Below are 25,711 nucleotides of genomic sequence, written 5' to 3' on the forward strand. Positions count from 1 at the left end.
CCAGGAATGGAGCTATTCAACTACGATGAAAAAAAAGAAGTTGAGACTCTAGAAAGAGTACATAGAAGAGCAACAAAGATGATTAGGGGAATGGAGGCTAAAGCATATAAGGAACGGCTGCTGGAATTGGGTATGTCTAGTTTAATGAAGAGAAGGACAAGGGGGGACATGATAGCAGTGTTCCAATATCTCAGGGGCTGCCACAAAGAAGAGGGAGTCAAGCTATTCTCCAAAGCACCTGAAGGCAGGACAAGAAGCAACGGGTGGAAACTAACCAAGGAGAGAAGCAACCTAAAACTAAGGAAAAACTTCCTGACAGTTAGAACAATTAACCAGTGGAACAACCTGCCTCCAGAAGCGGTGAATGCTCCAACACTGGAAGTTTTTAAGAAAAGACTGGACAGCCATTTGGACTAGATGACTAGTCCAAATGGCTTCCAACTATTATTTATTATTATTATTATTATTATTATTATTATTATTATTATTATTATTATTATTATTATTATGTCAAAGGGTATCAAAAGCCTTTGGGGGGGGCAGGTGAAGGATTGCCCTGTGATATGACTGGTCCTCAGGAGCTACTATTCATCTTGTTAAATGCACCACAGTAAGAACTGCACCTCAATTACCCCATGTCTCATTCAAGGCAAGAATTTTAGATAAGAGAGACCAAGGTCAAATGGTACATTGGCTCTCCACTCATGCTCAGGATAATTGCCTGCATTTACTCTCTAGCATTTTATTTGTTTATTTATTTTGAGAGAGAGAATATTTCAAGAGACAGTGCAGTGTTCCAGTTTCATTGTCTACCTCTGAGACATTGAGGTATAAATCTTAAGGGAATAAAGGTTCTAGTTTGTTCACATGAATAAGCCATCAGAAGAAAAAATAAAGCAAAGCAAGCCAAGAGGGTTCTTACTTAGTGATTAGGATAGGCACTTTGGGAGAAGGTATTTCCTGAAGTGCTTTTTAGCCAGAGAACCCTAACTTGAAACAAGTCAGGTCTCACCACAAAAACCATCTTAGAAATCTTCATTCCAAAAAGAATACTGAGGGTAATATTTAAATAGAGTGGCACCAAAGCTTAGAATTCTGTGGTATTGCTCTCATGTTTGAAACTTAAGAATGGTATTAGGAAGTTATGTTCCCACCTACAAAACATTACCTTATGGTCAAGAATAGACCATTCTGGTATCTCTTGTCATTTGATAAGCTTGAGTAATACAAGAATCCTTAGCATCAGCTATATACTTCTTACCCCTCGATGTTACTTCAATATTTACTTTCATTTACATTCCCAGATCTCAGAAATCTATACTAGCTATCTTGAGCCTGAAGATTCCTCCCTCCTTACCAAGGGAGTAAAGAGAGAGAGATAAGGGGGGGGGGAGTTTTACCTTTTTCTCCTAGACAAAGCTAGGAATTCAGTTTTTTAAAAAATGAGAGAAATTCAATATAGCACACATTTTTAATTTCTCAAAATAAAAATCTGATCTAGAAAGGGTTATTATTGCTTCTTGAGTTGATGCAAAGTCCAAGTTCCAATGAAATCAGTTTGGAGAAATGCTTCCATATGTGAAGAAATCAACAGCTGATTTTAAAGCAGATTGCCAGTTTGAGCTAGAAGAAAGAAATCCTTTCACTGTAGTTCCCTTATAGCCAGGGAAACATCAGAGTTGCATGAAGTATTGTCTCGGGTTTCCAAGCTGGGCTTTACCTGTGAGTTTGGTACCAGGACAGCTATTTTTTCGTCACCCCATTATCTTCTATTGGCACCCTTTTGTACTGTCCATGTCCAATTGCCACATACCTATATTTCTTGCCGGGAATTCTGACCTTCACATTTGCATCTGTTTGGGATCTCTCCTTTTGTTCCCAAAGGCTTCTTACATTCACAATGTCTCCAGCCATAATGTCCTTGCAGGGCATTGATTTTGCAGAAGACTTAGCCACTTCCCCAGTCTCCCAAAGGTTTTTTGTGCTGGCTGTGATATTGCTATGAAGATCAATGGAAAATTGTCGCACTGGCTTTGGAGTTTTGCTTGAGATCTCAATGGCATGAGTGTATTGCTCAAGCTTATCATCAATCTTGGAAACTGGAAGTGGCGCCGGGGTCTTCTTCATACTGTTACTTTTCTGCACAGATCGGTTCAGGGATTCAGTTCTGTCAGTGATCTTTAATGTTGGGCTTAAAGGACATTCCTCTTCCTGACTGGAATTACTTGGGATCCTTTTCTTGTCCTTTTGGTTTTCTTCCTCTTCCTTAGGCTTATTCTCTTCTGTAATGTTCTCTTCTTGGAGCTGGTCCTCAGCATGTCGATTCCCTTCTCCAAGCTCCAAGGTTTCCCTAAGTTGCTGCTCTGCTTCAGGTTGATCTTCTGAAGGTGAAGTAGAAACAACCTTAAGGAAATTGGATGGACTGGTTTCAAATTGGACGAAGATGGGAGACTCCTCATCCAGATGGACTTGCTCCAGCATTGCTTCTGCTTCCTTCAGATTGCCGTCTTCCTCCTTGCAGGAGTGCCTTGGTGATCTTAAGCCTGAGTTGGCATCTTCTTCCCTGGCAAATGCTCTATGCTTTTATCACCGGGAAAGGAATTCACCAGGTGACTTAAATCTTTAATTATAGTTATTAGTGTGATTCAGATTACTTGGAAAAAATGCAAATGTTTTAATTGTACTGCTTTAATAATTAATATAATAATAATAAATTAATAATAATTTCATAATTTCCAGGCACATAACCAAGACAAACCACCACACAAGCAAACCAAATCTCAACTTTTAATTTTGCCACTCTTAAACACCTTGAAATCTGATTATGCAAGCAGTTTCAAGATACTAAACTATTGGGGGAGGGGGAGGGGAAAAGAGATCTTTCTCATTTAATTTTAATTCAATTTTCTCTGTGAATGGATAGGAATTATAGCTATGCAATTTAAATATTATACTAAAGGAAATGTATTTTGAGTACATGCCATAAAGAATTATTCTGCCTTTTCATGACTGAGTACTTACTATATATTTGTTTTCAGCTATACACTGAATATATTTCATTTTATATATATAATTTTATACCTGACGACCAACCAAAATGTTACTTCTCTGAGTAATGACAAAGTAAACTTTAAGAAAAGAGGGAGGGGGAAAATACTTTTTTTCAATCTGAGATTGAATATCAAAAATCTTGAGCTAGTACGTGGGCTTAACAGATTGCAAATTATAAAAAAAGAGAACATTTATAAAAGAGAAAAAGTAAGTGTGGGGTTTTTTTTCAAGTATGATTTTATATTCTTTTCTTCTCACCTATGAAGTCTAATTTTACAACAGTACATCCTGTTCAATAGTCTCCAGGCTCTGTGCAATAAAAATTGAAAACTGGAAAAACAATTCTCTTGACTTTTCAAAAAATGTTGTTTTTATTTCTGAAGATATATTGATTTAAAATGTTAGCTAGCTGTGTTTAGCCCTTTTAATATGCAGATTCTCATTTCTATTCCAGTCAAAAGATGGTTTAACAATTCCTCACCAGGAATTATAGATCAAAATGCTTAGGAAACAATACTAATTCCATCCTCCAGGATTTTCATTTTTCTTTGAAAACCAAAGTCTGTCAACGTGAATTAGAAATAAACTGGAGGATTGAAAGGTATTTACACCAAATGTAAGAGAACCTTGTTATGCACTATGTTGTTATCTGCATACCTGCCCATCAGGTATCCGAGAAACATTTTCAAATGTTCACAGTTTTGGGCATTTAGTTTTGATCACTATTTTGTGCAGAAGTGTTTATTTACTTACCCACCCCCAATTTCACAGAAATCCTAATTTGTCACATTCTTACTCTGTAAGTTATCCTCTCCCTTCAGCAGCGAAAATGAACAATACATGAGATTGAGGAAAGAGGAAAGTCTGAGATAGCCAAGAGACAGTATTCTTATTTTTGCTTTTTGCTTTTTTTTTTTTCTTTATCATTCTCTGCATCTCAAAACTTAACCACCAATCTCATTCACTGGATTAGTGAGAAAGAAAGAAAGAAAGAAAGAAAGAAAGAAAGAAAGAAAGAAAGAAAGAAAGAAAGAAAGAAAGAAAGAAAGAAAGAAAGAAAGAAAGCTTTCCCTAAGTTCACAGTCTCATTATCCGATGAAATATAATCCCTGCAACTAGCAAATATCACCCCTGAGGACATCTGAGTTATTGAAGATTGAGAATTCTAACTTAGAACAGTAAAACAGACAGCGAAATTGAATAAAATCACCATCAAAAGTAACCATTTAGTCTAATATTACTGTTAAGAAACACTAAGGTTCAGACATACACATTTAACAGAATGGCACGTCAAGAGAGTTTTTTTAATGATATACTAGACATTTATTAATATTACATTTAGTTCTATCTTGCTCCTGCCCCTCAAACTGGAATACTGAAGACATGCTGATTTCTGGCAGCACCCAGCATGTAAGGGTTACTATATTCAGTTGGACAATGTTATATTTCCCTGTCCATACTGGACTTTCAAACGCTGAATTTAGTACTTTCAAAACTGCTCAAAATCTCAAATATTCTCTCCATAAGAAACAACCACAATTTGTCTCTCATAAGAATAGATGCTGCAAGAATAAGTGAATAGAAATTCATGCTGACTGCTACAAGTTAACTAACTTCAAACATATTGGCCAAAAGGGCGACTTTTTTCAAACATAAGAAAGAGCTCTCTGCAAAATTTTAGGAAAGATGTGCTTCACAAAGAAAGTGGTGCTATCTTAGCAATATGGTGTTTTCTGGAATACTTGCAGAGTCTGTCCTTGGTTGGCACAACTTCAGTTAGTACCACCATCAAATGAACTGTGCCTGCACCTGCCTGTTGACAGTCTCTGAGGCAGTCACATATGTGACTGTTTTAATGTTATAAGGAAAAGTGATTTGCGTATACTAACATACTTCGCAAAGTGTCTGTTCTGAATGCTATTTAGGGTACAATTTAAAAAATTCAAAAGGAAACAGCTGAAACAGCAAGGAAAAATCGGGGACGTAGCTATTTCTATCAAGCATCATGAACATAGAAAAGAGACCAACATGTAATTATATGCAGAAGAATTGTAAATTTATATTTTCCTGCAAGACATCTATTATCTGCATCATATCATTTTGACATTTCCCATTTTTTATTCTTTATGCTTATATGTTACATATTTTTATTAAATGACAGTAGTCTTTTATTATATAAAACAGAATATATTTAAAACCATCCACAGGCAAAAGGAAAAGGATTTTATACTGAAATATTGCTTGATGCCATTTGTAAGTTGATTCCTCATGATATTTTTAGTAGACCCACTACTCCAGATGTAAATAATCCAGGATATAAACAATGTCCTTGGTCTGGAGGAGACTATTATCTGAAATATTCACAAGGATCTAAATTTATATCTAAAGTCCATTTGTGACACATTTTAGGTTTCAAACATTCTGTAAGTAAAAAAAAGCTTACTTTCCAATATTTTCAGGTAATGCTTGAAGAGAGATATCATTTGCAGAGAGACATGTTAAATTCTGTAGTTCAGGAAAGCTTTCGGGCAACCTATGGAGAAAAAGTAAAACTTATCTTTGAGAATGACAAAGGGTAAATTCAGTTCTCTGGAAGGAAACCTGGCATTCTTAATGTTTCAAGTTTATTTATTGGAAATAGTATATTTGGTTTTAGAAGGAAGTTTACAAAGCAGGAAGTAAGCACTCCTGGAGACATGAATAGAATTAAAACCATGTATCCACAGCAAGTCTTAAAACTCTACTCTGTATTAATAATATGATAAAACATGCTTAGTTTGTCACAAATACATGTGGATATATGATTTAGAATTAACTGAGTCTTTCGAAAGCTATTGTTGTTTCCAACGTGGTCTCCCTTCCCTTCCCTTTCATGCTGCCTTTATTATTTTTATAAATAACTCAAGGCATTAAACATCCATAATGTTCCTTCCTCCTCCTCTTTCCCTCACAATAACATCCCTGTGACATAAGTTGGCCCACCCAGATGGCTTGCATGCTTAAGGAGAGACTAGAACCTGGGGTCAGCTTAGACCAGACCAAACTGACTCTCTTCTTATAACTATTTTTCCAAAACAATATAAGCAAAGATACTGATGGAATCTGGAGCTTATTTGGGGGGAGGAATGAAAGGGGCGTTGTCTTACCTGAACGCCTTTTCTCAGCACGGAGATGGAGAATCCACCAATGGGTTTAGACTGTGTTCTGCCCAATCAGATCAAGTCAGCCAAAGTTGCCACGCCTCTCCTGGGCTAGAGGATCCCAGTCTTGACATAGGCAAAGCCATGACTGACAGCAAGACGTGTTGGCTCATAAATGTAGATCTAGCCCTAATAATCTACTAGGGTGGGAGTAGATTCTCCATCTCCATGCTGAGAAAAGGCGTTCAGGTAAGACAACGCCCCTTCTCCAGCACTGGAGATGGAGAATCCACCAATGGGACATACCAAAGCCTATTGTCCCTGAGGGAGGGAATCAGGTCTGCCCAGTGCAGCACTTTGAGATAGTACCTGTTGCAAAACCCTCCTGCCAAAGGAGGCCTCCGCCGAGGCGAACTTGTCAATTTTGTAATGCTTAATGAAGGGTGACGGAGAGGATCATGTGGCTGCTCTGCAAACATCTTCAATGGACACTTGAGTGTCCCAGGCCGCGGAAGTAGCCACGCTATGGGTGGAATGGGCCGTGATGCACCCTGGAACCGGCACAGAATCCACCCAATATGACTCCGCAATACAAGCCCTAATCCACCTGCCAATCATGGAGGAAGACACTTTCCTGCCCTTAGAAGGAGGATGATAGGAAACGAAAAGGGCCTCGGTAGAGCGGAAGGCAGCTGTCTGTGAGATATAATAACGGAGTGCTCTGCGGACGTCCAGCAGGTGCCACTGTCGTTCCCGAACATGCGAGGGATTAGGACAGAAATCTGGGTAACACAATTTCCTGAGTCCTGTGAAATAAGGAATTTACCTTTGGAACTAAGGTCGGATCAAGACAAAGGACCACTCGGTCCCGGTGAAAAATACACAAATCATCTCTAGTGGACAGAGCAGCTAATTCGGAAATCCGCCGCGCAGAGGTGATAGCCACCAAAAATGCTACTTTGAGAGATAAGTATTGCAATTTGCTTGTTTTGAGGGGCTCAAAAGGTGGATTGGTAAGAGACCGCAAAACTCTCGGTAGTTCCCAGGAGGGATATCTATGGACTACAGGGGGCTTGGAGTTAGTAGCACCCTTGAGAAATGATCGGATCGGGGGATGATGACCCAGGGAAGTTGCAGATTCACATATAAGGATAGTGGAAAGAGCAGTGATTTGTCTGCATAGTGTGTTTGGAGCCAGATCCCTCTCCAGACCCTCCAGGAGGTAGTCCAATATGTGAGGAATTGACAGATCTGGTATTGTCAAGTGGTGCTTTGAGCACCATGAACAAAAATTCCTCCACGTGGACTCAAAAATACGGTTGGTAGAGGCCCGATGGGAGGCCTGGATTATAGAAATGACTCCAGGCAACCAGTGTTCCCGAGCTAAAACTTAGCGCTCAAGTGCCATACGGCTAACTGGAGCCATTGGGGATCTGGATGAAGTAGTGACCCCTGACTGAGTGAGACCCTGTCTGGAGGAATCCTTCACGGTTCCGCTAGGGAGAGGTTCACTAAATCGGCGAACCACAGTCTCCAAGGCCAGTACGGGGCCACTAGGAGAACCTCCGCTCTTTCCCTGAGGATCTTGCATACGACCGCCGGGAGAAGAGGGAGAGGAGGGAAAGCGTAAAGCAGACCTTCCAGCCACGGACTCCAGAGAGCGTCTGTGCGCGCTGCCCCTGGGCATGGGAAATGGAGAAGAACCTCGGTACCTGAGTGTTTGTCAGGGAGGCGAAGAGGTCTAGAACTGGAAGTCTGAATCTGTGGGAAAGTTCCCTGAAAATCCTCGAGTGCAGGTGCCACTCTGAGTGGTTCACTGTCGCCCTGCTGAGGAGATCCGCCTGTGTGTTTGCCTCCCCTGATATGTAATCTGCCTTGATGGAGGCTAGATTGGACTCCGCCCAAGAACCCAGTAGGAAAGCCTCAGACAGAAGGGAACAGGATCAGGTGCCCCCTTGCCGATTCACATGTGCCTTGGCAGCAATGTTGTCTGTGAGGACCAGTACATGACGTTTCGCTACCAAACTGCAGAAGTGTCAAAGGGCCAGGTGTATGGCCCTGAGCTCCAACCAGTTTATATTGTGCCGAAGGTCAGAGCGGGACAAACGGACTTGGGCTCACTGTGATTGTAGGTGCGCACCCCAACCGAACAGACTGGCATCGGTCGTCAGCGTAATTCGGTCTGGCTCCTTGACGGAGGACCCCCTGAGCATGGCCAATGAGAGCCACCACCTGAGGGAGCGCAAAACGCTGAGTGGAATCTGCACTCTCTGAGTGAATGAGCTGAGGTTCCGTCTCTGGAAAGGGAGCAGAAACCACTGAAGTATCCTGGAGTGGACCCTGGCCCAAGGCACAATGGCAATGGCCGATATCATTTTTTTCAGTAATTGGGAGAGACTTGCTAGTGTTACCATACTGCTCCCGCAGATTTGTAGGACCAACTGTCGTATGCTGTCCCGACGTTCTTGGGATAGATAGACCTAGCAGTTGACCGTGTCTGTGATGGCCCCTAGGTGTAATAGCCTTGTTGTGGGAGACAAGTGACTCTTGGAAAAATTTACCGAAAACCCGTGGCTTCGAAGAAAGTTGATCACCCGTTCTAGATCCGTCAGAGCAGCTTGGTCTGTTGATGACTGAATCAGGATGTCGTCCAGGTAACACTGGACTCTGACTGGCACCATCCAGAGGTGAGCTGCTAGCACTGCTAGGACCTTGGTAAAAACCCTTGGGGCCGAGGATAGGCCAAACGGCAATGCCCTGTATTGATAGTGCCGGCCCCTGTAAGCAAACCTTAGAAACCGGCGGTGGCTGAGAGAGATGGGGATGTGGAGATAAGCTTCCGTGAGGTCTACGGACGTCAGGAAGTCTCCTCTTCTTACGCTTCCGAGAATGGACTGGAGCATTTGCATCTTGAATTTGCGATAAACAAGATGCTAGTTTAGTCTTTTTAGATCTAGGATTACTCTCCATCCTCCCAAGGCTTTTGGGATGACAAAGAGGATGGAATAGAATCCCCGACCTCTCTGATCCAATGCTACCGGTTCTATGGCCCTTATTTTTACAAGTTGGTGAATGGCCTGCTGCATTTACCTTTTCTTTGTGGGATTTCTTGATTGGGGACAAGAGAGGAAGCGATTTGGAGGGTAGGTGAAGAATTCTAGGGAGAGCCCATGTCAAACCATGTTCAGCACCCATGCGTCTGTGGTGATGGCCTCCCACTGGCTGGCAAAAAGGGAAAGTCTGCCACCTATGGGAGGGACCGTCGGAGAGTCATCTGGAACGAAGGAAAGGGCGACCGCTCCCCTGAAATTGTTGTGTGGGCCTAGAACCTGTTCTGTCTGATTGTCTGTCCTGTCTGGAAAGGAGCGGGGTAGATAGGAATAATTGGACCTAGTACCCGTACGAAAGGACTGCCTCTGTGAGTATGTGTTGGGTCGTTTGTCCGGACATTTACTAAGGTGATTGAGGACCTTACGCTTATCCTTATTCTCCATAAGGTAAGGATCTAAAGCTTCCCCAAAAAGCTTCCCCCCGGTAAGGGGCTGCTGACAGGCGCCATTTAGACTTGGCGTCTGCATGCCAGTGTTTCAGGCAAAGCATACAACGTCCGGTGACATTGAAAACCATGGCCCTGGATGAAAATCTGGCCACCTGTAGCGTTGCATCGGAAACTTATTCCGTTGCCGACGCCAACTTACTCAGATCCTGCTGAGTTCGGATATCATCCACCGGAATCTTGGCCTGAAGCTTTCTAAGCCAGCGGAGAGCAGACCTATTGAAGAAAGAAGCTGATGTAGCTGCCCTAATAGCCCAAGCTGTAGCTTGGTGTGTCTTGCGGAAAGTGAGCTCCTTTTTTCGGTCCTCCGCCTTGAGGGCATCAGACACGTCTCCAGGAGTGGCAGTGGGAGATACCAGGGGTCCCAAGGGTTCATCCACCTTGGGAACCTCCAGAGCATCTGCCAAGTCCTGGGCAACATTATAAAGTCTTTTTTCACTGCCACTCGGAATGGGAAGGGTACCTGGGGATTCCCACTGTTTCTTGACCGCTTTTAGAAACATGGACGGACAGGGGATGCGGTGTTGTGTAGTTACCAGTTCAGTGAAATTTGGATCCACCTCCGAGTCCAGGGCCTCCATCGATGTCAAAGTAGAAGGTTCAGGCCCAAGATGGGCCGTGGAAGTGGCCTTTCGGAGCAAGGGGACAAAATGAGACAGATTAAAGAGACCAGTAAATGATGGCATTTTGGGAGGGTCTCCCTCCTCATCTGACATTGGAATCCCCAAGTCCGCATCATACTCACGATAGGATGAACCCTTAGAGTAAGAGGACTGTGAAGGTGAAGTAGGTGCACCATATACCTCAGCAGTTGGTTGGTGGATAGGTAGGGGAGAAACCCAGGTTGACCTAGGTGCATGCGATCTAGCCTGAAGAGCGCACGCTACCCCCTGTGCAATCAACTCATTTAGGCGATCCTCCATGGGAAGAGTAACTGGCTCTGTTGGTCTGAGTCCAGCCGCAGTAGGGGTGTAAGTAGCTTCCGGGGCCAACTGTTGGGCCCACGGAGCCGCAGCCGGGAAGATGGGGTCCTGGTGAAATAAGTCACCCAGCACAGGAGTAGAGACAGTATCCCCTGTGGACCAGATCCCCAGAGGGGAAGCAGAGGGTCCAAGTGGTAAATCAAATGAAGGGACTTCAGACTGAGTGGCTTCAGTCCTGGCCTGTCCTTGTGCTTTAGAGAATACCCTCTCTAATGCCTGGTGTCTCCTTCTGGCCTGTTTTTCCTCCTTTTTAGATGTTTTGCCTGCAGATCTGGCCTTGGCCTTGGCCGAGATCTTGCCTGCAGCCTCTTGATTGGAACATTTCTGCCATTTAGAGGCTGATGAAAGCGGTGAAGCTCCCTTCTTGGAAGAGCAGGCTCCTCCATCCTCATGAAATATCACAGAAGCACAATAAGGTACTCCTGGAATCCAGAGACAGCTGTTGTTGTTTATTTGGATAATCACAGGTGCACGATAGGGTACACCTGGTATCCAAGGCCTGCTAATTTTGTATAACACAGATGCACGATAAGGTACACCTGTAATCCAAAGATATTAGAAATGTGGATAAACCCAGGAGCATGAAAGGGTACATCTGGAATCCAAACACCGCTATACAGGATGAGTCAAGTACCTAGTGTGTACAGTAATGCTATTCACAGATCAGGAGACACCAATTCAAAACTTCCAAGATGGTGTAGTGTTACCAACTGAAGGACTGCTTAGGACAATGGAATTCAGTGTAGGCACCAAAAACCAGGTCTGGCAGATAGAGTAGGGGGAGAACTGTTAGTTCTCAAGATGGCGGTCAGTATCCAAAATGGCAGCCATTATGTAAAGTGAAACTCCCTGAGGCTATTTACCAATGAGAATGGTTCCCAGTGTCCACAAAATGGCAGACACGAGTTTGAAACAACTAATAGGCCACCACGATGTGGTCTCTGAGTGTCCTTTTAGGACCCAGAAAACCTTCCCGACCAAATAAATCAATTACTAGCTTTGGCGGCGCAGTCGCAGCTTCCTAAAAGAAAACAGAGCTCGCCCGCTCCTTCCGCCCTATTCTCCTGCCTTATGGAATCGCCAGTCAGCTGATTTGCCGAAAATCCTGTTCGGAGACTGCATGCGCTCAGCCGGCAACAAGGGCTGCGGCAGCAAACCCCCCCAGCAATCAAGCAGCAAAAAAAAAAAACAAGCCTCCAGACCACCGGAGCTCCAAATGCAGCCCCAGAAAACAAAGAAACAGCTGTTGAAAAATGCATCACTGAGACTAATTGCCGTCCTTGGGCCTACTCACACACAAAAAAGAAAGGGAAACCAATCTTCAGGGAAGCCTCCCTGACTGATTAGAACTTCCACCCCCCCCCCCCTCCGTTGAATCATGCATGAAAAAGCCTTGGAACTGCTATTGCAAATTCCAACAAGGGAAGGCAAGCAAATTAAAGTAAAGAAAGTAACTATTATTGCTTGAAGCAGTGAGAAAAGGTACTGAACTTAGAAGAAATCCAATTAAGAAGGCTAGGGAGGAAACCGAAAGACAAGCAAACGCAAAAAAGAGAGACTGTACTAAGCCTCACTTTGAAGCTAAGATGGGAGGGGGGGTGGAAATAAACAGTAATCCAAACCCAATGCTGAGCCCAGCACTGATCAGAAACTGTTTAAAGACAAAAAGTATGGAAAATCCACCAATGGAAACTATACCTGCCTAAGAGCCAAACTTGCACATCTGTCCATGGGCAAGATCAAGTCAAGACTGGGATCCTCTAGCCCAGGAGAGGCGTGGCAACTTTGGCTGACTTGATCTGATTGGGCAGGAACACAGTCTAAACCCACTGGTGGATTCTCCATCTCCAGTGCTTGAGAAAGATTAGCTAGCCTTGAATTGCTGATGGGGAGGAAGTGGCTGAAAGGTGATCTGCCCTATAGCCTTGCTGTATTTATCTAGTAATTTCTGCAGTGCTTGCATCAATCTAGTGAGATTCCTGTCAATAGACAAGTAGCCATTAAACATATTACTCTGATCAATTCCTGGTCTCATTTCTGGTGCTTTGCATCTGACAGATATTATCTCCTACACCCATGTAATAAAGGTTGGTAAGGAACTACAAAGAACAAATTATTTTTTTAAAGTAAATCACTACTTCACTGAAATACAGCAAAGCTATGCCAATGAATCCCAACAGACTAGCCAAAGTCAAACATTAAACATTTATTGGTCTTTCATGTGATGTCACTGACCGCCTTATGTAAGAGCTCATTTTAAAGCTGGGACTCCTGCATATTAAATACCAGCTTTCAGAACAAGGATGGACAACCATTTCATGACCAGGGTTTGCAATTAAAGGTGGCAGAGAGAAAAGTAAACCAAATAGATTGGGCAATTATGCAAAATGCACTGAGCCACCTCAGGCATTAAAAACATTTTTATTAAAGTTCTCAGGGACAGAACTTTGGTTTAAGTGTGCCAAACCTATTTTCAAAGGCACATAACTATTTTAGTGAGTGCTCCACTACAATTGGAAATGGGCTTTTGGTACGTATACCCTGAAACTGACAGTGTGATCAGAGAGGGGTTCAGGGACCATGAAAAAAAGAATGGATTGGTGGTCACAGGTTGTTTGCATTGGCTATTAACTTCTTATGAAATAATGAACTGCAACTGCTTTCCTACCACATGAGATATTGTCTCCATGGAGCTAATTTATCACTCCTGTTCTTGATACTTAATAGGAAGCAATTAGCTGTTGGTAAGATGGATTGAACAGGAAAAATTCTAACTTGTCTGAGCTACACCATTTGTCTCAATCAGAGGAGAACTTTTAATGAGTGGGAGGCAATGAAGCACCACATTGAATCACCAGAGAATCAGTAGCATCTGCCAGCCAATTTTCTTTCTGTAGTTTGTTCTCCAGGACAAATAGACATCCCTCAAATCCATTCTCAGCAGAAAAATAACATTTCATACGGGGTTGGGGTTTTTTTGTTTTTGTTTTCTGGAAACTGCATGATCAAACCAATAATTGAACACTGAGACATCTTACTATCTTTCGCTCAAAAGTATCCCTCAGAACTACCATTATATACATGTGCTAATAAATTAGTAAATAATAATCCTGAGACATCCCTACAACATCTAAAGCTGCCTAAGAATTTTTATGGATTCTATATCATTAGTGCATTCCAGCCAGCTACTGCAGATTGCAGGTGTCTGTTTTTAAATCTTAGATGTCCTCAGGTCTGTGTAGCGTGAAGCTTTCCCCTATACTTATCAATGTTGAGGTTATATTGATTCATCAATTAATGTTTTCCTTTTGTTGGTGAGTTTAGTACCATCACAATTTTTTAACAAGTCTGAATACCATTACATTCTTCCTGGGGCAATGGCAATTTCATTTATCTATAAAAAACAATTTTTCTTTAGTGGAATCAAATCTATTATTTGAAGAAGATATATAAAACCGAAAAAGACAGTTTTACACTTTTAAAAAGTTTGGAAAGGATTCATAGTTTCATAAATTATGAAGATTACCTAGTAAGAGGATTTCCACTGAAGTCTGCTACCTGTAATGATTTGCAAAATGAGATGCTTTCAGGGATTTCAGGAATATCTGTAGGAGAGAAAAATCAGATATTAATTATCTGACTAATATTATCTCCTGCAATCAGAAAATCAAATGTTTAAGGTCCATACTTGCGGATCCAAAGAGAGTCCGTATTGCAATGCTTAAGCTCAAGACCAGCATCCCAAAGTAGAAGTAATAGCAAGGTTGTTAGTATTTATACTATATATCGGTTGAAGACAACTGTCAAGCAAGAACATCCGATGTTAGCAGATGTTAGCAATTCTCTTTCCTTAATGGCCTGGTTCCACTGATTCTGAAACATGATTACATATCACGGTGGGGTTAATAATGAATTAGCGATTGAGATGGTCCAGGCTTGCCATAGATCTATTTCTCTCTTTTGCTTATGACCAGGGAAAAAAGGCAGTCCCTCAAAATAGCTGAGTGATACTAAATACCAAATTAAGGTATTTCCTGTAAGAGCAGAATGCTAATACCAAAAAGCATTTGTCAAACTACAAACTACCTACAGGTATTAATTTTTCCCAGGCTGAATAAGGACTTTTTTGAAGCCAGTAATAGACTTACATCTGCAGGACAGATTCATCAAAAGGTCACTAACACAGAGGTCCCCAACCCCTAATCTCTGGACTAGCATTGGTCTGCAGCATGCCAGAAACCAGGGCCACTCAAACAGTGAAGCCACATCTGCGGGATGCAGGCAGCACATGAAACCACGTCCCCTCCGGTCTCCGGAAAAACCTCTCTCCATGAAACTGGTCCCTGGTGCCCAAAAGGTTGGGGGCCACTGAACAGAACCCACCCATGTGAGTCTGAGGAAATAGAAAATATCTAACATTTATTGTTTCACTGCAACTGTATAGGAATCTGGACCAAAATTACATACTACCCCTGCTGCAACATCTCCAGAAAGGAGAGAACAACATTATATGAACCATCTTATTTTGGACTCCAACCTTACTTTCACCCACAGAGTAGCCAAATTCTATGAGACTGCAGTGAAATCATAGCAACAACTAGGGCAAACAGGATTAAATTGCCAGTCTTGTATTAATTCTATTTCATTAATTTTACCTTTCTGGTTTTATCTTCTTGAATACGCTGTTCTTTAATTGTAATAATAAATTTGTTTTAATAATGACAAATTAATCATGATTTTTACACAATAGCATCTAGAAGAAAGAGATGGAATAGACTTGATAAATGGATATCAAACTTTAACAAAAAAAGAAAGCATACTATTCTGTTTAGGATTCAGCAGTACAGGTTGACATACAACCATAATGGAGTTGCCCATTACATTCGTATTTCATAGTGGTCACAAAACAGGTCGGTCATATGATCTTTGTGGTGTCGTTAAGCTACCTGTGGTCATTAAGCAGCCCCCATGGTCGTTAAGTGAACCAATGGTTTGCTATGGAATAGTTTTGCCAAAACACAAAAGTGCCAGTTTTTGCAAAACCATTGTAAAACATGGTCACATGACTGTGGGACACTGCAAACAGCTGTAAATGTGGCTGTGTTGCTGAGTGTCCAAATTATGTTCAGGGGATCATGGAAGGGGTCCAATTGTCAGAACTATGAATCTGAGTTGTATAGATTAACTTCGAACAATTACCCGTTGTAAGCCAAAGACTAGCTGTATCAGGTTTAATATATGAGTAGTCAGAATTCCATACATCAGTCGTAGAGGAACATAGCTTATTTGTTTTACATTAGTTATAGGCCTGATTCACACGTCACATTAACCTTAGGTTTGTTTAATCATGATTTATTGAATGAACTGAGTGGGTGTGTGCAGCATCTTAAATCATGAGTGGCTTGTTACACATGGTATGGACCTAGTCACAGTCAGCACATACAAGTGGTATTAAGAAAAAAAATCAGCTTTTATATAGGTCTAAAATATTTCAAGAATTTCATATGTATTAATTTGATCATCTATATCAACTCTATAGTAACTCAACCTATTATTGGCACTGCGTCAAAGAAATCAGGGTTTATATTGTGTTCACAAAGAAAGAAATGCCCCATAGCATAGCTTCATTTTATATCATTTGCATCCTGATTGCTTATTTTTATTTTAAAAAAACAATTAAACTATAAGCCATCTTTAGGTTTTCTGATATAAATCTAATAAAGAAATAAAATAAATAAATTTAAAACTTTTCATTTGTATTTACAATTTTCACTCCCAGAGAACAAATAGATTCTGAACACTGTCAACATGTCCTAACAAGAATTTTTAACACGTTATTCTTAGTTAACAACTATAATTTTAAGGGAAGTAAATGTATCAGGATTTGGCAAATTCTTCCAAAAGCCAATAGTTGTGTGTGTGGGGGGGTGTTAACTAGAGTAATAGGGGGAAAATCCTATTCAGTATGGGTCAAATAGATGTGTGACCTGCTTATAAAATTCTGTGCTCCAGCTAACCAGGTCAAAGAATGGTGGTAGTTAATCGATTCAATTCTCTTGAATGTGCAGGACCCTTTCTGTCTTACGTACCACAGAATGCTCTTATTTATACATGTGACTGACCAGATGCTTTGGCAGTGGATACCCTGGCACTGCTAAACCTTAAGGCTATAAAGCATAAGCTCTATGACGCAGGATAATGGAAACAGGCATTCTGTCAAGTGAAAAGTTAGCATGGCTAATGTGAAAAAAGCCATGCAAGTAGGATTATAAATACGAGGACACGTGTTTCTCTCCAGGAAGAATACACTTAATTCTGGGAGAATCACAGCTAAATTGTGCATTGCAGTCACAGCTGAAAACCTACTACAGTACAGGATGGGAGCCTACTAAGAGGACAGTCTGACATTACTACTTCACACTGCCTCACTAAAATCCCACAAAAATGAACCTGGCAAGGGAAAGACCTGTTATCTGAACCAAGGTAGGGAAGAACATGTGCCTTATCCAGCACCCTTTCTTGACTTCCTGTAGTTTCTATAAGCAAAACCTAAACCCCACCGTACCCAGATGCAAATTTCTTTTTTTTTCCAAATAGATTTAACCCCAGTATAAATTTATACTTAAAGCTTTAGATAACTTGTAAAATAAAATTGCACAATGGCTCACCAGGGATTATTGCATTCTTTACCACTCTAAGCAATGAAAGCAGAGAATGGGAACAGGAAAAAGAAGGAAGGGAAGAAAAATTCCCCATGCTCAGCTATTATCAACAAAGATAGTGTTTCTTGAAAAGAAGTAGCAGTCTCTTATGAAATTATGCAAAACTAGTTTAGAATGTAGAAAAGGCCAATTAAGCCATAGTGGCTGCAAGAAATATTTTAGTATCCTTCTAACCACAACAGCTTTATTAGGACAGCTCTAAGACGTTCAGATATATTTATTTTAATATATAAACTTTAATTACTCCTAGTTTGTAACGTAACATAACGTAACGTATCGTAATGTAACAACATAAGGGAATGGAACGGAATGTAACATAACATAACATAATATAACATAAATATAAACAGTCAAACACTCTAAACATCTCCATCTTCCAAGGAATATATATGTTTGCCTTGCAGATGGAGACAAGTTTAAGTACAGATGGATCTCTATATTGTCAAACATATAACAGTTCATCCTTGGAACAACAACCACACTTATGAACCTAACTTAAATGCCACTAGGTGGAGCCTAATGTGGACATCTGATTCTCTTCCCAGATTTCTAACCATTATAGATTTAAATAATGGCAATAGAGATTCTGGATTTTTTCCAGACTTGTATTATTCAAAGTAATATCTGATTTGTACAACACACAAAGCTGTTATGATTAGATTTGGTATAATGTCTGAACTAGAACTAAGTCGTGTGTTAATCTGTACTTAAAGAAAAGCAGTGTGACATGTTTTGCTTGGTTAACCCAATGAAAACAAGGTCTGACAACTATATACCACTAAATACCACTAAAAGCCTTGGTGCCATGATCTTTAACTGGGCAAAACAGTGCACCATAGGGCAACTATTTTTGAACCAAGATACTTCAAATGGACTAACTTACAGAATGTGTCCAAAATCCAGGATCCGTGATTCCTGAGAGAATGAAATTTGGGGATGTTGTGGTTGCTTCCATGTTACTGGCTGCTGCTGTGCTATTACTGTGGTTGTGTGATCTTCAACTTTAATGTTTCCCAGCCAATCTCATAATCCTTTACTCTCTCCTCCAACTTGGCAGCAGTACTTACCTGCCTGCTGGCCTTAGATTTGCAACTTCCTGCTGTCTTCCCCATTAACTTTCTCCCTGCAAGTTTCCGACAAGCAAAGTAAATGGGGAAACCAACAGGAATTTGAGGAAGGGGAGGGAGGGAGAGGCAGAGAAGGAAAGAGTATAGCTGTGAGGAAGGAATGAAGGGAGAAAAGAAAAGTAAGAAGGGTGGAAGGAAAGGAAAGATGAATCAACGGGACCTGTGTTTTCTAGTATTATCTAAACCAGACCACTGTATGGATGATTTAGGCTTGATTCCTCTTTCCAGCCTCCAGACATGGAAGAATTGTAATACAATGTAAAGAAAATAAAAAGAAAAATTCTGCAGGTATTGTCAAGTCAGCATCCTGCAACTTAATTGGGAACAATCAGAAGATCAATGAGCTAGAGAAGTCCTTGTCAATTCATTATGGTATCCAAACTAATACTTCTCCTTTAACCTCACAGGATATTTTAAGTAAACATTCCAATAGGCATCATTCCATCTTTAGACTGTCATATTAAAAACTAAAGGTTAATGCTTGTTCTAAACTCTGACATCTTTTCTGCTTTCTTCAGTCTCACACTCGGGGCAATGTGATTCTCTCTGAGATTCTCTCACTTCTCAAATCCATATTTTTGTTAAAATTAATCTGGATCAAATTAACATTTCTAATTTTGAAGGATTCTCCTTGCTACACCATGTGAAATAGTCAGCTTTTAAGGATGAAAACAGGACTAGTTTCAGAAGGAAGCAGTACTTGTCTGTAAGTACTTTTTTAAAAGAAAATCTACATTTGGCAGTGCAAATGTGTAACAGATTCACAAAGTATGAAATCAAACTGGGTAGAATATACAATTATTTTTTGGTACAAGCTTGAAGAACTATTAGTAACTAATATCCGCTATTAAAAAGTACTATGTACTTTTATGCTTCATGGTATTTCGCGCAGAATATTTAATTAATACTTTGATTGTTTTCAAAATGAATATGCTTGTATGTATATGTAGATTTATATCTACATCTACATATTCTCTTTAATATTAAGAAATATCCTGGTTTAAGTACCACACCCTTAATTATGCTACCTGTAATACCTGTAAATGAAGAAGTAATTTTAATTATATACAAATAACTTGGAAGTAAAGAAAGTTCCTAAGAAATATCACTTTGATATTTCCAACATTTATACTAAAAAATAAATCTGTGAACCCTGACTGTATTTTAGTTGTGAAACTAATTTGTTGAGAAACTTATTAGTGCAATTATAAGTACAAGACAGCAAGCAATACACAAAGAAGCTCATAATAATATAGCTGAAAATTAAAATATTGCTCTGTGGCCACACTTAAAAATGTCTAAAATAGAAAAGGCTTACAGCAGAAAAAAAAAAACAATTATAGCAGAATAATAGAGTTGGGAGGGACCTTGGGGGTCTTCTAGTCAAACCCCCCTGCTCAAGCAGGAAACCCTATACCATTTCAGACAAATGGTTGTCCAATCTCTTCTTAAAAATCTCCAGTGATGGAGCAAATGCTCAATACCAAGCACATTACTCAACAATTCTTAAAATGTGCTCCTTTAGTCTCTTCAGTAAAATATCTACAAAACTTTTTAAAAAATGTCAGTAGGATCACCAACAGGATGATTTTATTGTAACTAGAATACACATATCACTATATCTACAACACCTAGCAAAACCTACTTCCAGCTATCATAAACCCAGAATTTTGTTCAGGTAGTTTCCAAATTTAGACCCTTGAAAAGAAAAGGAATTAGAGAAAGTGTAAGATAAGTTATAAAGATCAAGGCTACATATTTCATGATGATTCATGAAAGGAAATGCAATAGCTATCCATATACAATGAATATAGTAAAGGTTGTTCATGCTTAGCCAAAGAAAGACAACTTCTTTTAAAAAATGGACATTTTTCTCATGGTTCTAATTGTTCCCAGATACTTTCTGGGCAGGGCTGAAATGAGCAAATGATGGAGAACTAATTCTCAGAATCTTCTTCCTTTAACTGTACTGTCTCTTCTATCTAGCAACAAAGATGATTAGGGGACTGAAGGCTAAAGCATATAAGGAACGGCTGCTGGAATTGGGTATGTCTAGTTTAATGAAGAGAAGGATGAGGGGGGACATGATAGCAGTGTTCCAATATCTCAGGGGCTGCCACAAAGAAGAGGGAGTCAAGCTATTTCCAAAGCGCCTGAAGGCAGGACAAGAAGCAACTGGTAGGAAACTAATCAAGGAGAGAAGCAACCTAAAACTAAGGAGAAACTTCCTGACAGTTAGAACAATTAACCAGTGGAACAACCTGCCTCCAGAAGCGGTGAATGCTCCAACACTGGAAGTTTTTAAGAAGAGACTGGACAGCCATTTGTCCGAAATGATATAGGGTTTCCTGCCTGAGCAGGGGGTTGGACTAGATGACCTCCAAGGTCCCTTCCAACTTTACTATTATTATTATTATCATCATCTTCTTCTTCTTCCCTTTACATCTGGCTGCAGGAGAAGGGCTAATGTTTATCAAATTTCTGAATGAATTAAGTTATTCAGAGGATTTTCTTTTTCAAATTAAGCCAAGAAAGACAGTTAGATGTAGTGGCTGCAGTCCCGAAATTGGACTAGGAAGAATGCAGGTTTAAGTTTGTCTTCTGCCAGGAAAATTCCTTGTGTGACTTTAAGCCAGCCGGTTACATTCAAGCCCATCTGCCCCATGAGGTTGTTACTATGGACAGAATTGTGCATGAGAACAGAATTCTGTGAGCTCCTGGACAAAAGGTGGGAAAGAAATCTAATAAATAAATGACAATAAGAGGCACATGTGATCTAGGACCACAGATTGTCTGCCCAAGTGATAAATGAATACTTCTGAACTCAAAGCGCAAAGGAGAACATTGAAACAAAATAAAAACAGGCATGTAAAATTAGATGGGTACTTGTCAAGACAAAAAAAGATGATGGGCCAGAGTAAAGAATTTAAAGAGCAGTTTCTTCTCTTCAGGGATTTCCAAAAGATAGACCTCCATTTATAACCTTTATGCTTGTGACAAAATCAAATAAAATGCTAATCGTTAGCTTGTAGATTGCAATTGTTATTAAAAACAACAGGAGAAGGATACTTGCCTCTATTGTTGCTTTAAATTATTGTTTTCTAATCTAACACCCTCCAAATATACAAGATATCAGCCTTTAATGTGGAAATACTATATAAAGGGGAAGTCTGGTTTAAATAAAATCTGGGTAGGCTTTTGGTTATATGATTCTCAGCAATATATTTAACAACTGTGAATGTTTTAAAATGATCCCAACAAAATTTATCTGCCGATTTTTTTCTCAAAAGTATTCATGAAAAGCATACAGTTTATACAGTCTATCCACAACATTCTTAGACTTGATGCTCTGAGGAAATGTGACAATGAAAATAATACTAACCTCTTCTGGAATTAAGGTATGTTCAGCACCATTTTTTTTTTCATTTGTTGGTTCTTAACCTCATATCAAGCTTTAATTAAAAAAAAACCTTTTAAACTATGAGTTCCCCTATCCCTTAGTGCAGTGGTTCTCAACCTGTGGGTCGGGACCCCATTTGGGGTCGAATGACCATTTCACAGGGGTCGCCAAACCACGCAGTCCGCCATTTTTTTCCCTTTTTCCTAGCTGTCCTACTCCCTCTTATTGGTGGCCACACCCACTTGGGGGTCACCACAACATGGGGAACTGTATTATGGGGTCACGGCATTAGAAAGGTTGAGAACCACTGCCTTAGTGTCTATAAAAATCAATTAAAATAAGCTTTCCCCTTTTCTTATACAATAATACGCAAAATAATGCAAAATCTAGACAATGACTGGATTTATACGATATGGTTATCAGTGTTTACTAAATAATTCACAGGTGCCTGAGTTGTAACAAGACACTCGCCCCCCACTTCAAAAAAAAAACCCCACAACGACCTTGTTAATATCATACACCAAGAAAAAACTTTTTTAAAAAAAATCCCATTATACAAAGTGTGAATCCAGGCATTTGATGAACGTACTACATAAAAAGCTTATCCAGTCCTGCAAAGTAACTGCTGTTGCTCAAATAATGTGGCTAGGTGGTAAACTCTGCATGCCACAGTTAAGCCAGTATAAAAAGGGCCGTCACAGTGCAGGGCTTGGGCCAGTCTTAACAGCTATTCCAACAGAAAAAGGATGTACATGGAAAATTTCAAGCCAAGCTAACATGGGACCTAATTACGTTAGCCAGGTCCTTCATTAGTTTGCTTTTCATTTGGGCATTAATAGTTTGTTTTTCCAAGTCAGTCATGAATAGTAAGAAGAGATACATTGACCTATTTGCCAACTAATTCTATAATGCAATAATTAAGGGTGACTCATTTTCAACCATGCTGTAAAACAATCCTGATACAGATTTGCATATATTCATGCTTACCATTTCGAGACAAATCAAGTTCTACCAGCTGCATGAAGTTTGCTATCTCTGGCGGAAGTCGTTGGATTTCATTATCGCTAAGCCCAAGTTTTCGTAATTTTATAAGTTGAAAAAAAGGCTGAAAAAGAAAACAATTTTCCATTCAATACATGCACAAAAAAATAGGTAATTTTGGAGCTTTGTGCGAAGAAGGAAGTTTTAATAAGGACGAAGAAGAGTGCCCAACACTGATGAAAATTTAGCATTATCCTGTTACTTGAATTTGTCATAATCAGCCCCTGTTTCAGCTTGAGAAGAAACAAATTAATTCCAAGAGCAATGTGAGGCAATATTATAGATTCTACTTCGGTATCATTATCCCATGATCTTTTGTATAGTCGCATATATCAGTGAAATCTGATTGACCCCAGGGAAAAAAAAAACAATTTTAATTTTGCCATGTGACCTAGCCAACATGTGCATTCATATCATCACTCATTTTCATCTCTCTCTATGCGTATGTTCTCACAGATGAGCTTCAGTATAACTAAAGACCACCTCCATAATGCAATGAATTTCTTACAGCATGTGTTTAAAAGGGAAGGTAATGTTGGTAATACCGTATTTGGCATTGAAATAATGCTTGGGAAAGTGAGAAAATAAAACTAAAGAGACGTTAGTTAGGTAGCAGTCTAAATATGGGTAAAAGTGTACTCTGCTTCAAGGCCCATGCCATTTATCCATCTATCTCCCTATCGGCTTGTTCTGCTTCATCTGATAAGTCAGCAGTTTTTGGTCCCATCATTAAGACAGTGTCATCGAATGGGATCCAAAAATATTGCCACTACTATTCCTCTCCTTTGGAATGGCATCCCCCAGAAGTCTCACATGTCTCCCATTCTTGCCTTAATTTAAAAAGTTCTTAAAATTTTCTCCCGCAGCCTGCTGGAGTTCTTGAAGGGCTCTGACACTAGAATGGGGCCATTTTGATTCTCTGTATCACCCAATGGCTTTATCTCTTTTTAATACTTTATACTGCCCAGAATATATTTTTTATTGAGCTACCTTACAACTTAATAAATACATTAAGTAAAATAAGAGGCACTTATGCTATCTCAGGTTGCCAAAAACAATTGGCAAAATGACATAGAAGTAAATGTATTATATCCTGCCTTTCTTAGAGCCTTCCCACAGCCAATTCAGCATGTCTACATCGCTTATACCATTTTAGGACATTCATATTTAGACTAACATTGAGATAAGGTATTATGTGTGTATGGTGTGTGCACGCACATGGAGAATATCATCTCACAAACGAAGATACAGATTGCACAGTTGATCTCTGGATTTTATACAAGTGATTCAGGCCTACTTTCATCACCTATAGGCTTGAAATTATATGGTACATTGTTCAATTATTACAGCCCACACAAGGAGCACTATGTAGCTTTAATAATACAAATGTGAGCTCATCTCCCCACAATGAATAGGGTACTCATCACACAGAGCGTAAGAATCACAGAACCAGATGATAGACTTTTATTTGTCATTTTTCTCATGCATCATTTGTCTTAAATAATTTTTTGTACAGGATGCTAACAGGGACCAGTTGAGTTCTCTATTAATGAAAAACAAACCACACTAACTTCAAGAACACTTTTAGATAGAAGCATAATTATATCTGTTAGTATTTCTACAAAATTATGACTCTCATAGCGTGATTTTAAGACTATCCAAGGGCATGAAGAAAAGCATTACTGCGCAACCAGCAATCTGCGAACTTAAAGCTCATCAAGAGTTTACAACTAAAATTATAGTACCTGCCAGCAGCAGATCCAATGTTGCCTCTGCGTAAAAGACGAATTCTTGTCTCTCTATGAATGTCTCTCTTAGAGAGATAAAGATAACATAATGGTGGATAGGTCCCCAAATTTTATTTCAAGCTGGGACATAAAGAAGAAAAAATAGAAAAAAATAAAAAGATAGAAAAAATATAATAAAAAAGAAAATATATAAAGAAATGACTTCCCCCTTCATTACAAGTACAAGCAATTTTAGTAACTTATCACCTTTTCTTAAAATGCAATAAATCAGGGCTTTTCAACCAGTGGTACATTGGCACCTGGCAGGTGGTACGTGACCATCCTAGAAAAGTGGTAGCAGGGGAGGGGGATGAGCTGAACCGGTGGCAGCACCGCACAAGCCTGAGCGAGAGACGGCTGGAACTGCAGGGCTGTCAGGGCTCAGCGGAAGTGCCAGAATCAGTGCCGGGCTCCAGCTGGAGCTCGGCGCTGATCCTGGCACTTCTGCTGAGCCCAGAAAAAGCGCTGGAATGTTGCAGCCTCTCCAGGGTCTTGTGATTTACATTCAGATGCTTGGCAACTGATTCATATTTATGGTCACAGTGTCCTAGGGTAATGTGAAGTGACCAAAACCTGCTGCAACCACCCAGCAGATGGGGGAAATAAAAACCAAATTACCCTTCCCCCCCCCCCGCTGCTAATCCTCAACAGAAATGCTCACAACAATGAAAACCTCGGAGAGAAGGAACAGCACGGCCGGGCGGGCGGGCAGGTATCTTGCTCAGCTGTGGCTTGGGGGGCACTTTTTTCAGTGCCATTGTAACTTCAAACAGTCACTAAGCGAACTATTGTAAGTCGAGGACTACCTGTACTTTATCAGGTTTTTGACGCCTTGGTAGGCAACTGGTGGTATTCGGATGTTGCCATACCCTAAAAGTGGTACAATAGGTGAAAAGGTTGAAAA

At 40.1% G+C, this 25,711-nt stretch overlaps 1 protein-coding gene across 2 annotated transcripts in view; it reads right to left on the reverse strand.

The window, feature by feature from the left end:
* LRRC1 (leucine rich repeat containing 1) overlaps positions 1–25,711 on the reverse strand; it is a 93,402-nt gene that overhangs the window by 45,289 nt on the left and 22,402 nt on the right. Inside the window, exons 2-5 of one of the 2 annotated variants that reach the window (XM_039320357.1) lie at positions 24,766–24,888; positions 22,967–23,084; positions 14,257–14,335; positions 5,495–5,584 (exon numbers count right to left, since the gene is read on the reverse strand). In XM_039320357.1, the coding sequence (XP_039176291.1) occupies positions 5,495–5,584; positions 14,257–14,335; positions 22,967–23,000 (203 nt within the window). In that variant the 5' untranslated portion in view covers positions 23,001–23,084; positions 24,766–24,888. The remainder of the gene's footprint in view (positions 1–5,494; positions 5,585–14,256; positions 14,336–22,966; positions 23,085–24,765; positions 24,889–25,711) is intronic. The other variant, XM_039320356.1, reaches the window with a different exon arrangement.

The sequence above is a fragment of the Crotalus tigris genome, unplaced genomic scaffold, assembly GCF_016545835.1.
Source record: "Crotalus tigris isolate CLP2741 ecotype Arizona unplaced genomic scaffold, ASM1654583v1 scf7180000023636.1099087, whole genome shotgun sequence".
Taxonomy (NCBI): Eukaryota; Metazoa; Chordata; class Lepidosauria; order Squamata; family Viperidae; genus Crotalus; species Crotalus tigris.